Source organism: Apiotrichum porosum (assembly GCF_003942205.1).
Source record: "Apiotrichum porosum strain DSM 27194 chromosome Unknown scaffold_5, whole genome shotgun sequence".
Taxonomy (NCBI): domain Eukaryota; kingdom Fungi; phylum Basidiomycota; class Tremellomycetes; order Trichosporonales; family Trichosporonaceae; genus Apiotrichum; species Apiotrichum porosum.
The window spans coordinates 969,402-988,124 of record NW_021167112.1 but is presented as its reverse complement, the minus strand read 5'-3'; the positions used below and the strand labels follow the sequence as shown (position 1 = coordinate 988,124).

General features: G+C 60.0%; 3 protein-coding genes and 1 non-coding gene across 4 annotated transcripts; 1 reads left to right on the top strand and 3 right to left on the bottom strand.

Annotated features, from left to right (window-relative positions):
* Positions 1 to 70: 70 nt before the first annotated feature.
* On the bottom strand, positions 71 to 4,126 carry EHS24_007649 (uncharacterized protein; the record flags this gene model as incomplete). Its single annotated transcript, XM_028622994.1, has 1 exon — positions 71 to 4,126. One exon carries the CDS (start codon positions 4,124 to 4,126, stop codon positions 71 to 73), a length of 4,056 nt encoding a protein of 1,351 aa, XP_028476887.1.
* Positions 4,127 to 5,866: 1,740 nt separating this feature from the next.
* On the bottom strand, positions 5,867 to 5,950 carry EHS24_007648. Its single transcript has one exon. It is a non-coding gene; the product is annotated as a tRNA-Asn (tRNA).
* A 6,095-nt stretch (positions 5,951 to 12,045) lies between these two features.
* EHS24_007647 (uncharacterized protein) lies at positions 12,046 to 12,825 on the top strand (the record flags this gene model as incomplete). Its single annotated transcript, XM_028622993.1, has 1 exon — positions 12,046 to 12,825. One exon carries the CDS (start codon positions 12,046 to 12,048, stop codon positions 12,823 to 12,825), a length of 780 nt encoding a protein of 259 aa, XP_028476886.1.
* Positions 12,826 to 14,840: 2,015 nt separating this feature from the next.
* EHS24_007646 (uncharacterized protein) lies at positions 14,841 to 17,681 on the bottom strand (the record flags this gene model as incomplete). The annotated part of the gene is made up of 3 exons (XM_028622992.1): positions 14,841 to 15,544; positions 15,747 to 15,917; positions 15,962 to 17,681. The coding sequence occupies 3 exons, from the start codon at positions 17,679 to 17,681 to the stop codon at positions 14,841 to 14,843; spliced, it is 2,595 nt and encodes an 864-aa protein (XP_028476885.1).
* Between the last annotated feature and the right edge of the window lie 1,042 nt (positions 17,682 to 18,723).

The following is an 18,723-nucleotide window of genomic DNA, read 5'->3' as shown; positions in this document are numbered from 1 at the left end:
TAAGGCTAGACATGTCCCATGCACAACTCTACACGCTCCCCAATTCCTCTGAACGCAATCACCACTGGGTTTAAGCTGAGGCGCTGCTGTCATCCCAGAATGTCTTGCCCGAGAGGGTCGGCTTGACGACGCCGGCGCGGACGCTCCAGTCGCCGAAGCGCTCGCCGTCGTTGCGCTCGGTGGCCCAGCGCTTGATGAGGGTCTCGAGAATCTCGAGAATCTCGGGCTCGGTGACGCTCTCGCGGAAGGGCTTGTTGAGACGCTGGCCAACGTGCGAACCACCAAGCATCATCATGTACGAGCCGGGGGCCTTGCCGACGAAGGCGACCTCGGCGGCCCAAGGACGCGAGCAACCGTTGGGGCAACCCGACATGCGCATGACGAGGGCGTCACGGCCGACACCGGCCTCCTCGCAGATCTTCTCAACCTTGTCGATGAGGACGGGGAGGTAACGCTCCGACTCGGCCATGGCGAGACCACAGGTGGGGAAGGCGACACAGGCCGACGACGAAAGACGGAGACCCGAGTGGTTGACGTTGTCAAGACCCCACTTGGCGAGGAGACGCTTCATCTCGGGGAGGTCCTCGTCGGCAACCTCGGAAAGGATGACGTGCTGGTTGGCAGTGAGGCGGAAGGTACCCTTGTGGGCCTCGGCGACCTCCTTGAGACCAGTCTTGAACTGGTGGCGGGGCGAGTCCTCGACACGACCGTTCTCGATGAAGAGCGTGAAGTGGTTCTTGCCGTCGTGGCCCTTCTGCCAGCCGTAGACGTCGAGGTTCGAGTCAAAGGTGTAGGCACGAGCGGGCTGGAAGGGCTTCTTCATGCGCTTCTCAGTCTCCTCCTTGAACTTGGCAAGGCCAAGGCGGTCGACAGTGTACTTGAGACGCGCGTTCTTGCGGTCCTGACGGTTACCAAAGTCACGCTGGGTAAGCATGATGGCCTCGGCGGCAAGGCAGCCGTCCTCCGGGGTAACGAAACCGATAACGTCACCGAGACGGGGGTAGGTCTTCTTGTTCGAGTGGGTGACACCCATACCACCACCAACCGAGACGTTGTAACCAACGACCTCGTTATTCTCGACAATGGCAATGAAGCCGACGTCGTTGGTGAAGACATCAACGGCGTTGTCGGGAGGGACAGCGACGGCAACCTTGAACTTGCGGGGCAGGTAGTAAGGGCCGTAGAGGGGCTCAAGGTCCTGAACGGCGTCGGTGAAGACGGGCTTCTTGTCGAGCCAGATCTCGTGGTAGGCCGAGGTGCTGGGCAGCAGGTGCTCCGAGATGGCCTTGGAGAAGTTGTAGACAGTCTGGTGGACGGGCGACGAGCCGGGGTTGACCGAGCAGAGAACGTTACGGTTAACGTCACCACAGGCGGCAATGGTGTCGAGGAGCGAACGGTTGATGGCCTGCATGGCGGGCTTGAGGTGCTTCTTGACAATACCGTGGAACTGGAAGGTCTGGCGAGTGGTGAGCTTGAAGGTACCGTTGCCGTGCTCGTCGGCGATGCGGTGCATGTGGAGCCACTGCTCGGGGGTGCAGACACCACCAGGCATACGGACACGGATCATGAACGAGTAGGCGGGCTCGAGACCCTGGGCCTGGAGCGACTCGCGAATGTCACGGTCGTCCTGCATGTAGGTGCCGTGGAACTTGGTGAGCTGAGCGTCCGAGGCACCAATGGCGCCAGTCGACTCGTCGGCAAGACCCTCGAGGATGGTACCACGGAGGTAGTTGGAGGCGATCTTGATGTGCTCGTTGGCGACAGTCTCCTCGACAACCTCGGCGACCTCGACGGCGTCGACACCAAGGGCCTTCCACAGGCTGGCCTCGAAGGGCTTGTAGCCAGTCTCCTTTCCGTCCGGGTCCGAGTCGTCACCGAGACCAATGGGGACGAGCTCCTGGGTGCCGAGAGCCATGATCTTGGGGTAAATGTCCTTTCCGGGCTTGTTGTAGTAGACGTAGTCCTCCTTGCGGGGCCAGTACTTCGAGTCACCCATACCAAAGACGGCGACGCGGGTCTCGGCGAGCTTGGGGGCGGCGGCAGCGGCGTCGATGGCGCCAACAGCCTTGAAGAACTCACGACCGTTGAGGGGAGGTTCACCCTGACCGGCGGTCGAGGTGATCACGACAACGTTCTTCTCCTCGGAGAGGGTCTCGACAATGTCCTTGGCGATCGAGTCGAGGACACGGATCGAGGCAGCGACACCACGCATCTTGGCGCGCGAGACGAGGCGCTTGGCAAGCTTCTCGGCGTTACCACCGTCCGAAGCGAAGAGGACAAGAAGGCCGGGGCCGTCGATCGAGTTGATGAGACGGTCGTAGGCCTCACGAGCCTTCTGCTTGCGGGCAGCGACGAGGTCCTGGCCCTTGGACTGGGTGACCTTGGGGTCAATAGCGGGCTGGGCCTTGGTGAGCTGCGAAAGGTGGCTCTGGCGGTCAAGGAACTCGGAGAGAGCGTTCTTGATGTGAGGAGCGTCAAGCGAGAAGCGCTTGTCGTCGGCGAGGAGGGGGTTCCAACGGAACAGAGGCCACCAACCACCCGAGACGGCGCGCTTGGTCTCGCGGAGACGCTCGAGAGCGCCGGCCTTCTCGTCACCACCAACGGAGGCACCGTCCGCCTTCTCACCCCAGGGGAGGTAAGCGAGGACGAGCGAAGGGCCCTCAAAGTTCTCGGCCTCACGCATGGCGTTGATAACGTTGGCGTAGTCGGCGTAGACAGCGACCGACGAGACGTAGACATCGCCGAGGTTGAGGGCGTAGAGGGCAAGGTCCTTCTTGCGCTCGCGCTGCTTGTTGGCAAGGGGCGAGAAGGGCGAGGGCTGGGTCTCGTAGACGAGGAGGTTGATGTCCAGGCCAGAGACGAGGGCGTGGTGGAGACCCGACGAAGCGAGGTCAGCGGCCCACGCGTTGGAAATGACAATCCAGAGGGCACGCTTGGTCCAGTGACCCTTGGCGCCGAGGGCAACGATCTCAGCCTCGTCGGCGTTGGCACCCTGGCCGAGAGCGGCAGCGGCCTTGTCGCCGGCAGCAGCCGACTTCTTGTCCTCCTTGACGAGGAGCCAGTCGCCGAGAGCGGCGTGAACCTCGGGGCGGGTCTCCGAGGCCTTCAGGACCTTCTTGACGAGCTCGACAAGGTGCTCGCGCTCCTGGCGGACAGCAACGGCCTTACCAAAGGCGTAAAGGGGCGAGGTGGTCTCGTTAGCAGCAAGGTGGGCAGGGTCGTTGAGGACCTCGAGAGGGTGAGGCGACGACTCGAGGAGAGTGGTGTAGGCCGACTCGGCGGTGGGGACCGCGATCGAGGTCGAAGGGATCTCGGCAACGGGAGCGGGGCTGCCCACGCGAACGAGGGGGGCACCCGAGGCAAGAGCCGAGTCGAGCTCGCTGACGGCGCTGGCCGAGGCAACAAGAACCGAGCGGACGGCAACGTCGAGGCCCTCAAGGGCATCAACGACAGCAGCCCAAGCAGGGCCGTACTTGCCGGCACCGGCCTCGACAACGACAAACTCGCTGGCCTTAAGGGCACGAATCTTCTCGCGAGCGAGGGGCGAGGCAAGGGCAACATCGACAACGGCACCGACCGAGAGCTCGGTGGGGAGGAAGTTGATCACAACACGGCCCGAAGCCTCGCCGGTCTGGGTGAGAGCACGCTGGGCACGGCGGGTGAGCTTGAGGATGGCAAGCGACTCGGCGTCAAAGGCCTTGACAAGAGCCTCGTCAAACTCGCCCTCGGGCGAGTTGGCGGGAGCGGCAAGGTAAGCCTCAGCGTCGACCTCGGCGACCTCGCCCTCGAGAGCAGCGGGGGCGATGAAGTGGTAGACGACGGCACCGACGTCCTTGGCCAGGCGGAGGGCAAGGAGAGCACGGTCGTAGGCCTCCTGAGCGGAACGCGAGATGAGGGTCACGTTCTTGGCCGCGCGAGGAGCGGCGGCGCTGGTAGCGCCGAGGACGTGAACGACGGCGTTGCCGGCGGGCTGGGGGAGCGAGGGGAGGAAGACGGGCGAGGTGAGGAGCGAGGTGCCCGAGGCGAGGGGGAGGTAGGGGTTGAGAGCCTCGACTGACGCGGGCTTGTCAGTCACGGGGTGGGCCACAGTGGCCGAAAGGCGGGCGAGCGCGGCGACGAGGGACATGTTTGTCTGCAGCGATGAGCACCCCGTATACGATGTGTGCAGCATGGCAGCTGCGTGTGTGTGCGCGTGCTTGCTGTGTGCAAGTACTTACCAGTCCTGTTACTCGTCTGGCCTCGTCGGTGTTGTTTTAGGGGGGGGGGAGGGGGAGGGGGTTGAGGTTGAGAAGAGATGGGAGTAAAGGGGGGTGGGGCCGGGTGGTGTTGCTTATGCGCCGACGGTGGTTGGCGGGCCCAACTTTCTGGCCAGCCTGGGCAGCACACCATCATTCCGAACGACACCCACCCAACCCACCGGGGCAAGCGGACCGTGTCATGGACGCTGGCTGGGCTGGGCGGGTCAGCGTGCGGTGGCAGCAAAAAAAAAAGGCGGCGGGCACAAGTCCGGGCCCAGAGCCCCAGGCCGCGCACCAGAGGATCTGGAAAGTAACGAATGCTTTCTTCTGCTCGTGCGCGTGCGTCAGATGGCGTGCTCGCGTCCTTTTCATCGAGATCCGAATTTTCATCGTCGCCCAATCGTCCGCTCTCGGCGAATAACCATCCTCCAATATGTCAAAGGGTTTCTCTGTAATTCTGTAAATGAATTAGACTATTAGACTGCACATCCAGACTCTGCATTCAAATGCGCCTCCAGGAATGTGCTCCACAGGCCCCCCCCCCCCCCCCCCCGTGGTTGCCCCGTAAAAATCGTCCTCGACGCACTTTTCATGTCCCCAGGAGGCCAGGAGACGGCTAGACTGATAGTCTGGACATCGAAGTCGACGTCGCCGATGTCTACAGGTCGCCCATCAGCGTAGCGTGGCTTACGTCCAACATTACCATCGTCTGCGCCCCAGGGACACGGACATGACCGCCCTGATCTTGCGAAGTGGCATAAACACACAACCGTCCCACATGTCCATCCATGTACCAGCAGACACCGACCGGTCTTGTGCCGGAGCCTCTTTGGTGGCTATGTTACACTATGTTACACTCCTTCTCGGTGAATGAACAGGTGTTGAGGTGCGTGACGATATAATATGTTCGTAAACGATGATGTAAACCCCGCCAATCGCCTAGTCTACTGTTTTGAGGCAAAGAGCACCGAAGCCAGCCCACACTGCCACCTGCAGCTCACCGGTAACATACCGGCATTTTGCTGTCTTCTTTGAGAACTCGAGGTGTATGCCTGCCGCACTACTACTACTTGCTGAACGCTGAACGACGAGCACGCATTCCTCGGGAAGAAGCGATGGGAATCACCGGATAACCTCCACTTTGCCACGTTTGAAAAATTCGGAGTCGCCTCCGCGTCGGACAGTCGCACCCCCCGCCAAACCGACGTCACTTGACGACAAAGCACGACAGCGGCTCAAAGAGTCTCTCGTTCGGTCTTCGCAGTCATCCATGCAGGCCACCACGAGCGGTCCAAGCAGTGTCGATGCACTTGGCACTCCGAATATGACGATCCACGGCTTTGGCTGATTAATAACGTTCCGTAATGACCCGAGATGTCGTTTATGTTTCCACCGCGCTCGCTTCCGGTTCAATATCGCTCCAAAAGCTATTCGGAGGTCGGGGGGTCTTGCCAGGCAGCGGCTAGCCACATGCATGTTCGTCAGAATGGCGCAAAAAGCACACAAAAAAGGCCACAACCACCATTCCACCGTCTACACCTCCGACACCGTCTCAACTTGCTTGCCTCGACCTCCAGTCGTCAACGGGCACATGCATGAGTCCCAGGACATGCCAGGGAGCGCAAAAACTACCCCACACGGGCTCGAACCGTGGACCTCGGAGTGTGTTGAAGATAACAGCTCCACGCGCTAGCCAACTGAGCCATAGGGTATTTGATGTTTTGGGATTTTGGACAGAGCCTACAGGCTGAGCTCCCGTCTAAACTGCCTGTTTTTTTGCCTTCAATGCATCTACGAGCATCTGTTCTGTCACTTTGGGCACCAAAGTTACCTCAAGGTGCTGTTTTACGTTCGATTCGGCGTCGGAATTGGTGAGTGGCAGCTGAACGGGATATTTTCGGCCACTTTGGTTGCTCCACCTTTGTCTCGCTTCAGGTGGCAGATATCGAGATGTTCGTGGCGCAGCGGCTAAGGGGGACAATAAAGAACGCTGCGCCGTGGTAGTTGGAGAGTCTAGGTATTCTGTGAGTTGGAGTGCTCGGGCTCTCAGGTGTGTTTCTCGCATGCGAGAATTCGGTGCCACGTTCGTGATTTGAGGTCAGTTGGAGGAACGCCACGGAACACTTACAGGACAATGTCGTCGTTATGCACTTGTGCCATGCCATGTGAGGGCGTCCATGTCGTCGTATATTTGCGCTTGTGAAAAAGCAGAGACTGGGTTGGACAATTCTTGTGAGGATTACAGCTATGGTATCATCATCGGGTACTTAAAATGGGGCGATTGTTGCGAGCTCCTTAATTGTCAGGATGGGGCTGTCTTGGGATAATGCCGCTGACACAGAAATAACAGTAGTACACCCAGAGTATCTTCACGTCCGTTTGGCGCCCTTTTGTGCTGCATCGTCCGTCTATCTGGAATTCCGTTGATTTATTCGGGTTTAATCGTCCAAATTGGATTGTTTTTATAAATCCGGTGTCAACAAGCGAGCAGGACTCACCCAAACGTGCATTCAGGTCGCACACGATCAATACCAGGAAGGTGATAGACAGTTGGTTCTAATGTGAGAAGACACCGGCCAGATTTCAGTCTTCCCAATACCATGTTGAGTCATGTTGGCCATCAGTTTGGCCACCTTTTTGCATGGATGAACGGATGAACGTTACGCCTGCCAAGATCTCCATCGCGCTGGTAACACGCCAGGGAGTCTCTGAACACTCCAATGCTCACACTTATGAATTTTGGCCCCAGGACGTGAGGTATACATGTCATGGAGTGTGATTGAATGGGTGTGGAGGGTGAAGGATAATAAAATGCCCGGACGATCCGCGGCAATTATCATCACGGCCCAAGCTTGGGCTTTCGTGAGTGAAAACTGCGGCGACGCCTATTGCCATCCGAGGCCACATTGCCTTGCACTGTTGATCGTCATATGTCGTCAATGTCCCTACCCGAGTGGGCATGGTATGTCTGATGGAATGGAGCCGGAACCGCCGAACATTATAGTTGTGGAAGTGAGGGGGTAAGCTCTCGCAAGGTACTTCGGCAGGGAGTCCGTGTTGAATATTGGTGCTGGTCATCCGACAGACATCAGTACGTTTGGTAGACTCCTGTTGTTTGATCCAGATGGTTGGATCCAACACAGGGTGTGTAATGCGCAAACAAAGCATGAGTGGTACTGGGATCCTTTTTCTGGCCATGGGCAACTAGTGGCATCAACCCGGTGACTACACGCGCAGATGTCGCAGCCTCTGTCACTGAATGATCCCACGTACTGATTCTAGGAATGTTGCAGCCCACGTACTTATGTATATGCTCACTGTATGCTTGGCATTGACCGCACCGCAGCACCTGATTTGGACAAACGACATTTGGTGCTAGCACGGTCCGATGCAGAAGTTACGGCAAGTCCTCCCGTCTTCATCAGCCGCGCCGAGTCTTGTCCCATTGCACTCGAACTTGCTGCCAAGCCATCAGCTGCGCACCAAAACATTGGGAACGGAGCATTCACCATCGCGCTACGCAATGGCCTGGGGTCTGGGACGGGCGAGAACATGTGTCTCTCGTCTCTCTCTCGGCACCAAGCGCCGCGGGAAGCATTGAAAAGGATCGACGAGGGGCGGAGAGTTGTAAGCTTAGTGAATGGCCAGGTGACGAGAGATGAGGTAGGTTGCCGACACTGCGCCAAGCGCAGCACCCGTTCTGTGGGCAAGCTTGAATGGCGCCAAGGTGGGGGTATGTGGTGATACGCTTAACCAGAACCTCCACTTTCGGTGTCCAGCGCGCTGAGGATGAGTGAATAATGTCAATATTAAAAGTTAGCTATGTTCTCCGACAAAATTGTCATTTCGAGGCTGCTCTTTATCATTTCGTGATCCGCAGTGCGTAGTGCGCAGTGCGCAGTGAATGGACCCCTAGGCGGGCTGGGGATATAACTTTCGATTTCCAGGAGGACGAGACTGTCTGGCTCGTCGAATTGTCACTCGCTGGCCACAAGGTCGCGCACATCGCGAGTATGTGCCATTCCAAAACCATGCGGGACCCACTCACTCGGTTCAACGCTCTAGGCATAAAGTTGACTTCAACGGCGATGGGTAGCCGACGTCGCGGGGGTTTCAGGGAACTCTGGGACTTGCGGATGAGAGCCTTCGCCTCATTGGACCGGTGTTGTCTCTCTATACGGCAAGTGACCTGGAGTGGACTTTTTGCTCTGCACCCAGCCGTGACTGAGTATGTGAGTTTTCCTTTCGCAATGTCACCACAAGGAGGAAGGGTAGGATAGCAATGCTGCGTCGGGTCAGGTGGGCCTCATCATGCCGCACAACGCGAGTTTGTCGGGATCCAGGCGGTTGTGGCAGGCATTTACGTTACAAAAGACATGGTCGAAAAGGACACGGACATGAACGGCACCGAGGCCAGCCGTAAGAGACGGACATTACACGTAGCGGTCACACAAAAGCCAAGATGGCAGGATCCAAGCGCAGCATCCGCCGAACGGACAGCATGCACATGGGCGTACCTCGATTCCAACTTTGCCAGGTCCCCGGCAGGATCAAGGCCCGAGGAACAAGAACGTCAGAGGCCGGTACGGGGCCTTGCGTCGCAACACAGCCAAAGAATGCATTTCTCATGTTCTTCATCGTCAGATTGCATCGTAGCTTTCCAAACAGGTGTGGAGTGCGCACGCATGCCGTGCCCCGTGCCGCGATACCTCCCCGTACCCACGTCATGGGAGGCGGCAAAGGTTCGAGTCCGACGTTTCATGTCGTAACGAGGATTGTATAGTACCTGGAAGTCAGCTGGTGAACTGAGTAACTCAATGTTGCTCGCGTGGGCGAGCGCGGTGGGGCGTGCTGTCGAGTAACAAGTGCAGAAGCAAGTTGTTGCATAGGCGGTGCCGAGCGGCACACGTCCTGCTGTTTTTCAAACCGAAGAGGTGCGTGGGTACCTCTGGGGAGTACGTGAGGGAGACTGATTTGTGGCTCTGTGGGTGTGCATGCCCAACATGTTGACGGTAAATGACACCAGCCTCCGCGTTCAACGCGGAAGATGCCACACCCATCTTCCTGCAGCACCAGCAAACGAACGTAACATTGAAGAATAGACTGAGACGTTCAGAGTGGCAAGTGGGCTTGGCCACTCGGTGAGGGACGGTCCACAAGCGAACGAGCTCGCACTCGATCGTTGTTATTCGGATACCGAGCACGTCAGGTCGTCCCGACTTTTCCAGAGTAGAGTAATAGTGCTCCTCGGTGTACTGTACATACGCGAACCGACGATAGGGGCTGGACCCATAGGAATGTGGCTTGGAGCGACCGAAATCCGCAGGATCCGCGGCCATGCCACTAAGCACTCCCGCAGTGCGCAGTCGGGTCTCAGCCATCGTTTCGTTTCCTGTTTGCTCGGTTGCGCCGAGCGCAACCAGGGTGGTGCTTCGCCGCCGGTAACCACTGTAAGATAATGAGAGCAATGCAGCAGTGTATTTCCAGCACACAGGCTACGGGCTGCCTTGACGGAGATCAGGAATCGGCTTGCATGATGAGTGACTGACACCTTTCAGGTATTGTTATATTTCCGGGCGGAATAGGGTGCATCAGAGGCCGGACAACTGCGTGGGCTCGGTCTTGAGAACGGGGGTAACAGCAATGGTGCACTTGATGGATGAGATGGAGCCATGAGGCATCCATCCCCACGAGCCACGAGCGCTCGGTTCTGACTGCAACGGGAGGCGGAAGATAGATCCATGCCGGCACACGTGTGGGTGGTCAACATGCTGCCGATCTGTTGTTGGTGATCCGAAGGAACCGCACTTACCCAGGCACCAACCCACGAGCGTTGCTAAAGCCAGAAAACAATAACAGGACCCCAGCTGACACGGCAGCCCTCACTTCTGATGCATTACATCCTACTGTACCGAGAAGGCGAGATGCTAGTCGACGGAGGCTGAGACTAAGGGTCGGCCTTGCTAGGGAGAGGTTAAGGCTGGGAGGGAGGCAGGGCTGGCATTGAGGGGCGGAGTTGGGGCAAGTTTGGCTGCCCACCACACCACGCAACAGTGTCATGCTTGTCATCCCGTCTGTTGCCGACGTGACCGTGCCGGCAGCGGGGAGATGGAAGCAGTCGATACTGTGGTGGCAGAGATCGCATCGGCTGCGCCTGACAATACGGGCTCGGCTCCGTATACCGCGGCGTAGCAGCCTTTCCACTCGCGTTCCCATCAGACCCGGTTCTGTGCGGTTCAAACATTGCCTAGTCGACAAGCAGTGGTTCAAAACATGACACCAACAAGTGCGTGCAAGCCGAAGTACGGCTGTATCGCCCACCCGAGGCTGATGTGGCGTCGACCCGTGTACCCGTGTCCTAGTTCAGACTCTTAACATGTCTGTAGTCTCTAGCCTGACTTGATTCCTGGTCGCTGTAATTTACATGGAACCTGCATGTTTGACAGTGGAACCTCGTCAACGAGGATAGGGAAGCGAAGGAGGGTAACCTCAGAGATGCTGTAATGCGACGACCTGAGCGTTGGCCAGTTGGCGAACGGAATGAGGAACCCAACAAAGCACCGAGTTTGTTCACCGCGATGGTGCCTGAGCCGTCTCCCGTAACGTGTGGCGCCGGACACAAGCTCCTGTCACGGACCCAGGATCATTTTGCGGGAAGGGGGGGAGGGGTGTGTGTGGGCGGTTGCACTGCTACTGCCACTACTACTGAGGGCTGGCTGGCAGTCGAAGCCTGGCCGGCACAGGGAACAAACACTACGGGTTCTAGCGCTGCACGGGATCGGAGGAAACAATGTTTTTGCGTGGCATGCGGCGGATCCGGGTCGATTTACCCAACACCAGGCTGGGAGCGTTTCTGGTCGGCGCTACGCACTGCGGATGGAGACTATGAGATCTGTGCAGTTCAATCTGACACGCCCAACCTCGGCAAAGAATACAGCCATCACGCGGGGATGGGCTGGCCCGTTGGGCAAAGCAACGTAACATTGTTCGTGTTCGTTTCTCTAGTGCGTGTGCTTCGTCTGTGCGTGTGCTTCGTCTGTGCGCGTCTGATGACGCTCCCATCGCGCTGGCGGGACCACAGTAGATGCAAACCCTCCAGAAGGGGCAAATGCTGGCTGCAACCCCAGTCTCTTGTTGGAACTAGAGACCTGGCAGCCACAGAGAGCTGCCACACTCCGCCACTGGTCAGGTAAGGTTGTGGTTTCACGACATGAAAGGCCCATAGTTTCAATGGTTGCGTTCCTTGCGAAACCCTTAATTGTGGCCCGGGGAGGATACCTTACGGTTCCGACCGCTCTTGGCATCAACTAATTGCAGTCGACGGATGGTGGGCACACACAACACGGTCCAGGCACTTGCGTTCCCGGCTACGAGAGAGCGTGGTCGGGGACGTGCATCAAGTGTGGGAGCAGCGAGGATGGGGCTGGCTGGGGTGCTTTGGGGCTGACACGGTATGTCATCGGGCCTAGCTTCCATCGTCAGTGGCATGTTGCTTTCTGCTCGTGGTCGCTGAGTGTCGGTCCACCCTGGCCTCTCTGCCTCCCAACGGCTATTGGTAGACGCTCGGTCTTCATGTCGTTGTAGACTCGGTTGACCCTGATTGATGCCAGATTGTCCAAGGATGCTGTTGTAGCGACGCTGACGACGAGGGAGCAGACGCAAGGAAGGCGATTTGGACGATGAACGGCCATTCGAGCTGGCAAAAAGACATTTAAAGAGCACCTCTGAGCCCCCTCTGACCTCTTCATCCGCTCTACCTTCCTCTTCTCTTCCAACTACCTTCACCACCACCAAACACCAAGCCAACATGAAGCTCACCACTGTTGCCGCCGCCGCCGCCCTCCCGGCCCTTGCCCTCGCTGCCCCCGCCCCCATCCCCGTTTCGCAGGACGTCACCCCCGTCCACGAGGGCCGCACCCTCCTCCTCCTCGCTGTCGGCGCTCTTCTGTTCGACGGTCTCAAGGAGGGCAGCCAGTGCAAGTTTGGCAACTACCAGGGCTACTACGCCGGCAAGTGCGCCAACGTCCCCGTCTTCACCCACTCGAGCGGCTCGCTCTGCCCTGTCCGCATTGGCCTCAGCACCGGATCCGGCCTCGCCATCCAGAAGGGCTGGAACGCCGGCCTCGCCAAGGGCTGCTCGTGGGGCTCCGGCAGCGCCGGCTGGAAGCGCGACGAGGAGGAGAGCGGCCTCGAGGCCCGCGGTGACGCCACCCACATGGAGGAGGAGCGCACCGGTCTGCTCCTTGGCCTCCTTGGCCTCCTCGGCTCCCACTCTTCCCAGAAGATTCCTGTCCAGTACGGCTCCGGTGGCCACGGCTGGAACGGCTTCAACAGCGGTGTCTACGTCCACAACAGTGGCTACCTCAACTGCAACGGTGCCAAGAAGAACTACCAGGTCACCGTCGAGGGCCACGGCTACAAGTACGCCGGTTGCGACTCCAAGGGCGTCCAGTACTGGGACTGCGGAGACGGCTACGCCCGCCCCCTCCAGCCCTGCGAGGGTGAGTCCATCGGCGGCTCGTGGTCCAACGGCCACCTCCAGTGCCCCCAGGGCTGGACCGGCCGCTCCATCAACGAGCTCGACTAAGCGCATCGCGCCGAGTCGCCTCCACGGTCGCCCTTCGAATCTTTCACCATGGATACATTTCACGCGTGGAACAAGGTCTGCAGCACCCTTCCCAGTGTAGATGCCCAGCGGTGAAGGGGTCATCAAAACGGACTATTCTCATGGACTTTTTACATAGCCTCAATTTTGCCCGATGTTAAACAAACGTACTTTCTGTCTTGCAACACGAGTCTTTGAAACTCTTTTGACCTGCTCACTGCCATCTCATTCATCCATCTCACCTTGCTCATCGACACGGTGCAAGTATTTTCTCAATTTCAGTCTCCAACCCGACAAGCATGGGCGCGTTTGATGGTGGAACGGGTTTCTTTCCCCAAACCGAGAACCAACGCGACAGACCACTGCCACACTCCCGTGCCACAAACCCGTTCCTGTCGTGCCCGTGGAGCCGATTTCCGCGCCCCGCTGTGCCTGTAGCAAACACCGGCCCAAAAGTCAATGCCGCTCGGCATGTGTGTGTGTGTGTGCAACAGCGCGGCGTAGCGAACGGACAGGAAGCACATGCGTGTTCAGTGGCCAGTGGGACGGAGCAGCGATCGTCTTACTGCCACGGGGTGGGATGGTGGCAGATTCCACTTGTGGACGGCGATTACGCAGCCCCGGCCGCTGATCCGCTGAGATTGCTGACAAGACGGCCTTACCATTCGCCAGCGTTTTGTTGCTCGCCCAAGGAACATGTGCATACACCTACCCCAGCCTATTAAAGTGTCCGTCTTGTCCGTCTTCTTGTTGACATGGCGACGACGCGACATGGACGCGGGGTTCGGCGCAGCTGCAGGCAGCGCTCGCAGTGTCTAGGCATTAATCGGGTGCGTGGCTTCAGCGGGGATCGCATGTACCAACCGACCACTGCAGTCCATTCCCGTCCCACTTGTGAAGCTGTGCACCGCCGTCTGGATCCATGCACGAACGAGGCTAGTTGATCGGTACCCACAAAAGTCTCGCCGCCACCGTCTCCGTCTCCGACACCGTCACAGCCACTGCATGGTGTCTGCCTGGTCGCCGCCGCCGCCGCCGCCGCCGCGGTGTGTAACCACCCAAGACACGCCACGGGGAGCTGTGTCCCGTACTCGGGCTCCCGGTGCCCAGTGCCCAGTGCCCAGTGCCCAGTGGCTAGTGCCCAGTGCCGCCAAAGGTAATGTCAGTGCCTTCCGCATAGAAACGCTCACACACGCGACTGGCGACGCATGCCGTGTGCCTTTGTGGACGTTACAGATTCCTTCCTCTGTTTCGTCGACTGTTTCGTCGACTGTTCTGCTTTTGAGAATCTTGTTGTCGTGGTGTTCACTTGTTGCTGCTGCTGTACACCTTGTTCTGGGCTGCGCAAGCTGCGGATCCCAGACGCCGCCGCTCGTGGCGGCGATCGTTGACCTTTGGGCCGCTGTGAACGCCGGTGCCATCCTCGTTCCCATTCCCACCTCTTTTCCGCGATCCCACAGACAGATCAAATACCGCCGTGTCTCCATAGTCCTCCCCGCGCCATGTCTCTTCGTTGTCGTCAAACTATGTATGTAGTGCCCAAGTGTCCAGCGCCGTGCACGCCGCAAACGACCGTACCCACTCCATCCCGGCCTTTGCAAAATTCACAAAGGGTACACGTACATGCATGTGATGAACAGTAGTAGTGTAACAAGGGGACGGAGCCCCGCTCGTGAGGGAGAACCGGGGAACAGTACAAAGCACTGGAGTGTGTGGTGAGGTCAACCTCACCCATTTCCGTACTTCCGAGCGCGGTGCAGCCACACAACTAAGTGTCAATGCCAATCTCGCCTGTTGCGAAAACGCTGGTGGAGGATCGTATAGTGACACCTGGGACTGCGCGTGGTGGTTGACCTCAGGAAGGGCTCGTCTATATCGTCGTTTTGGCCGTGATGCGTGTGTTATGCGTGTGTGTGTGTGTTGCGTGTCGTTGACGTGTATCTTCACTGCGTGCCACCTCTCCGACTGTCGTCCTCGTCCTCTCCCCCTCCCCCCGCTCACATCTCCACGGGCTTGACATATGTCTTGGGCACGACACCGCGCACCCTCCGCTCGCCCGACCCGTCCGGCACGACGAGCTCGCACCACAGCTCGTCAAACGCCATGCCCTCGTCGCTGAGCTCGTACAGCGCGTGCTGGCGGATCTGGATCTCGCCGCGGCCGAGGGTATGTGACGGCGGGGGAAAGTCAAAGAGCGCAACGGCAAACTTTCCGGCGCCGCCATCGAGGGGCGGGGTCGATGCGCCGACGACGCCGAGGAACGACTCGGGGACCAGGCCCGTGTCGCCGTCCGTCAGCCCGCGGCGGACCTTGATCCACCCGCTGCCGTCCAGGTCCGGCTCGATGATACGGAGCACGTCGCCGCGGCCAAGGGAGAGCTCGGTGGGACCGTCGGCCGTGTACGGGTGCTGGGCGCGCGCGAAGAGGAACTCGGCCGGACCGTCGGCTGCCTCTTCGTCCAGCGCCGCGACGATGGCGGGGCGGTCGAGGTCCGAGCCCGACACGAACGGTGAGACCTGCAGCTCGTCGTCACGGAGTGGCTCGAGGCGCCCGATGGCCGCAGGCTTGAACTCTTGCGCGGCGCCGTGCGGCGCGTCGAGGAAAGACTTGCGCCGCAAAAAGTTGCCGTTGGTGATGGACCGGCGGATCTTGCCAGTTTGGTGGCCGCGGCGCTTGGCCGTCGTCTTGAGGCCGGTGCATTCTGGGGCGACGTGCAGTGCGCATTTCGTGTGCAGCGCGATACCGCACGACCGACAGGCCATCTCGGGCTTGATGGGCGCCCACACTGACTGGCCACACGCGTCGCACGGCGCCGAAATGGCGAACTGCTTGTCCTTGAAGTCGTGGGGCATCTCGGGGGCGGGGTCGGCTGACAGTTAGCCAAGGAACGATTCGAAACTCACGACCAAGAACATTCTCGATGCACGCCATCTCCGCTTTGGCCACGGCGACGCGACGCTCGTCCTCGCCCATTTCGCGGAGGAGGGCAATGCGACGTTCCCAGACTTCTTCCGGGTTGCCCAGGCCGCGGTTGGCAGAGTACGTGTCGCAGAGCTTGCAGATGGCTTCAAACTCTTTACCTGGACGAGTCAGCAATTCTCGCGGATCGTTCACCCACGTTTTATCTCCAGCATGCCGCCGCTTCCATCGGCGCCCTCGGCATCGGCCAGAGCCTGGGCGCTTTGGAGCCAGCGGTTCGTGAGCCAGTTGCGGTCGTCGCGCTTGTCGGTGCTGAGTATCGGCGCCTCGTCCCTTGCTGATGGCGGGGGCACAAATGTAAAGCATGTGAGACTTGGGTGGCTGGTGCCGGCGGCAGAGGACGCATGCGTCGTGTGGCGGATGGACGCGAGCAGGCCTCCGCCGCCGCCAGACTGCTGGGACGTGGCGGACGCCGAATCCTCGATGGTCGCCGTCGGCGCGAGTGGGCTCATGGGGGACACAGGCTCGTCGCCGCCGGCCGTAGAGGGTGCCAAGGACCCGGAACCCGGGTGGGTCGTGTTCCAGTCCAGGAATGCGTTCTCGTCTGCGCCAAGGTCGACATTGTCGTAGCTCCGCTGTGCGCGCTTGTACACATTCAGCACGAGGTCGGCGTGGCTCTTGTCCTCGTTGGCCTGGTGCTTGACAAGCTCGAGCATGGTGCTCTGCACATGGCCATAGAGCGCGCGCGCCTCCTCGCCCCAGCCCTTGTCGCCACCACCTTCGCTCAGGTCGCGCCCGCCACCGCCGGTGTTGCCCTCGCCGGCCAGGGCGACGAGGTACGCGTGCTTGCGGTCGGCGCGAACGACCTCGGCCTCTGTCGCGGCCTTTTCGAGACGCACCCACTCCGAGTCGGCCTTGCCTCCCTGCACCGGAGCTGGGCATGCCCGGAACCGCGCCAGCGCGCCGTCATGCTCCCTCACCGCCGTATGGTACTTGCCGCGGGCCTGGTCGACGCGCTCGCGGCCCGTGTCCCACCGCCCGCGCACGTCTTTGGCCCACAGACCCATCCGGCGCGCGACCTCGCCGCCGCGCCGCTCCAGCGTGCCGAGCGGCTTGACGAGCTGGTCTTGGAGCGCTTCAGGGCGCTTGGCGTGTAAGCGAGCGACAGTCGAGACGTGGCCCAGGTGCTGGCGCATGCCCTTGACGACGCTGGGCTCGGGCGGCTTTCGCCCGCCGGGGGGAGGCTGGAGGACCACGTCGAGCCGCTGCTCGAGCCTGCGCGCCGCAGCCGCCAGCCCGCGTCCATACTCGGCCTCGAGGCGGCCGATCGTGTCTATAAACTCGCGGTAGTCCTTGGCGACCTCGAGCGAGTCGGTGACGAGCTGCAGAGACGTCGGCGTGGGGGAGGTGAGGTACGGAGGGAGAAAGTAGAGTCGCGACGAGTCGTGGATCCATGGCTTGGCGGCGGTCGCAGGCTGTTGTGGGCCTGTCGGGCGCGGGCTCGCCGACCCGATGCTGACGCCGCTGCTGCTGCTACTGGCACCGCCGGGCACCGCAGCCTCGGCGCCGGGGATGGGCCCATCCACCTGTGGACTGTCCGCAAACGTCGGCGGCAGCGCGGCGAGCGGCGACGGCTCGCGTGAGCTGGGCGCGACATAGTCGGGCGTGACGTGCAGCGCTGGCGGCATACTGTACCGCTGCTGCTGCCGCCTGCTGCTGCTGGGCGAGCTGGGTCCAGAGCTGGAACTCCGTGGTGAGCCGGGGCCGTTGATCGTTATGGGCGGGGGAGGGGCGTCGTACACTGCATCATAGCCGCCTTCGTAGGGGACGTTGACGAGGCCTGGTCCACCGAGACCGAGGCCGTTGAGCGCTGGGACGCCAGAGTGCCGGATGGGGAGCACGGCGGAGGCGGCGTCCATCGTGGTGGTGGGGGTGAGGAGTGGAAGGAGTGGATGTGGAAAGGTGTGTAGGAAGGTGTGTGTAGGATGATGGGGGGAGTGTGGGAGAGAGAGAGAGGGGGAGAATGTGAATGAATGGAATAAGGAGAGACAACAGATATGTGAGACCTGCACACCCACACAGTGACGTTTGTGGATGACCGCCCGTTCTGATGGCACACCCAGGGAACGCGCGCCTGGCCGGAGAAATCTCGTCGAATTCATTGCTCGTCGCCACCCAAAAAACACGCGCTGTGCTGTGCAAAACACACTCTCGACGTCATCGCACTTGCGCACATCCCCGCTCCTATCAGCATCATGCATCACGGCACACCGCGGGTCATGGCCGCGGGACCTTGGAGCTTTCATGACCACTCTCGTACTCTTACTCGTACTCGTACTCTTTCTTACTCGTACTCGTACCACTCGCTGACTCGTTGGGGAAGAAAGTAAAATGACGCACACAGCACCGCGGCGCCGAAAGAGGGGTTTTGCGGTGTGCGCCATGGTTGAGAGTGAGGATATATGGGGTATATGGGGGACCTGGAGCAGAACAGCAAGCCGGCAGCCAAGAGGCGCTGCATCGCCACATCCCTTGGGCTGCAGAGGGTGCCGGACGCGGCCGGCAGCGAGCATGGTGCCGAGGTGCACATTCCTACTGCGGACTGCTCTCTTGCAACAACGAACACGATGGTGTGCATACAACTAACTCTACAGCCATCTCGCTCGTGACAACGGTCGGTCTCTCAGCTCGTCTATCTACTGCGGCCAGAAGCTGCCTCTTTCTCCCCCTCCCCTTCTCCTTCCTTCTCTCCCATCACGCCAGCGCGCAGTCTGACCACACTCATGCTTGTCCGACTTAGCCATAGCAATGCAGTCGACTGCGGCGTCGCTGGCTGCAGGGCAAGTGGCGGACCCCCACCACCCCCACAGTGCCAGTCCCTGCGGCAACGGCCGTCCCCTCATGCCCTCACTCAGCCTCCAGCGCCGGGGCAATGAGCAGTTCAGGTGCATGCCACCAGAG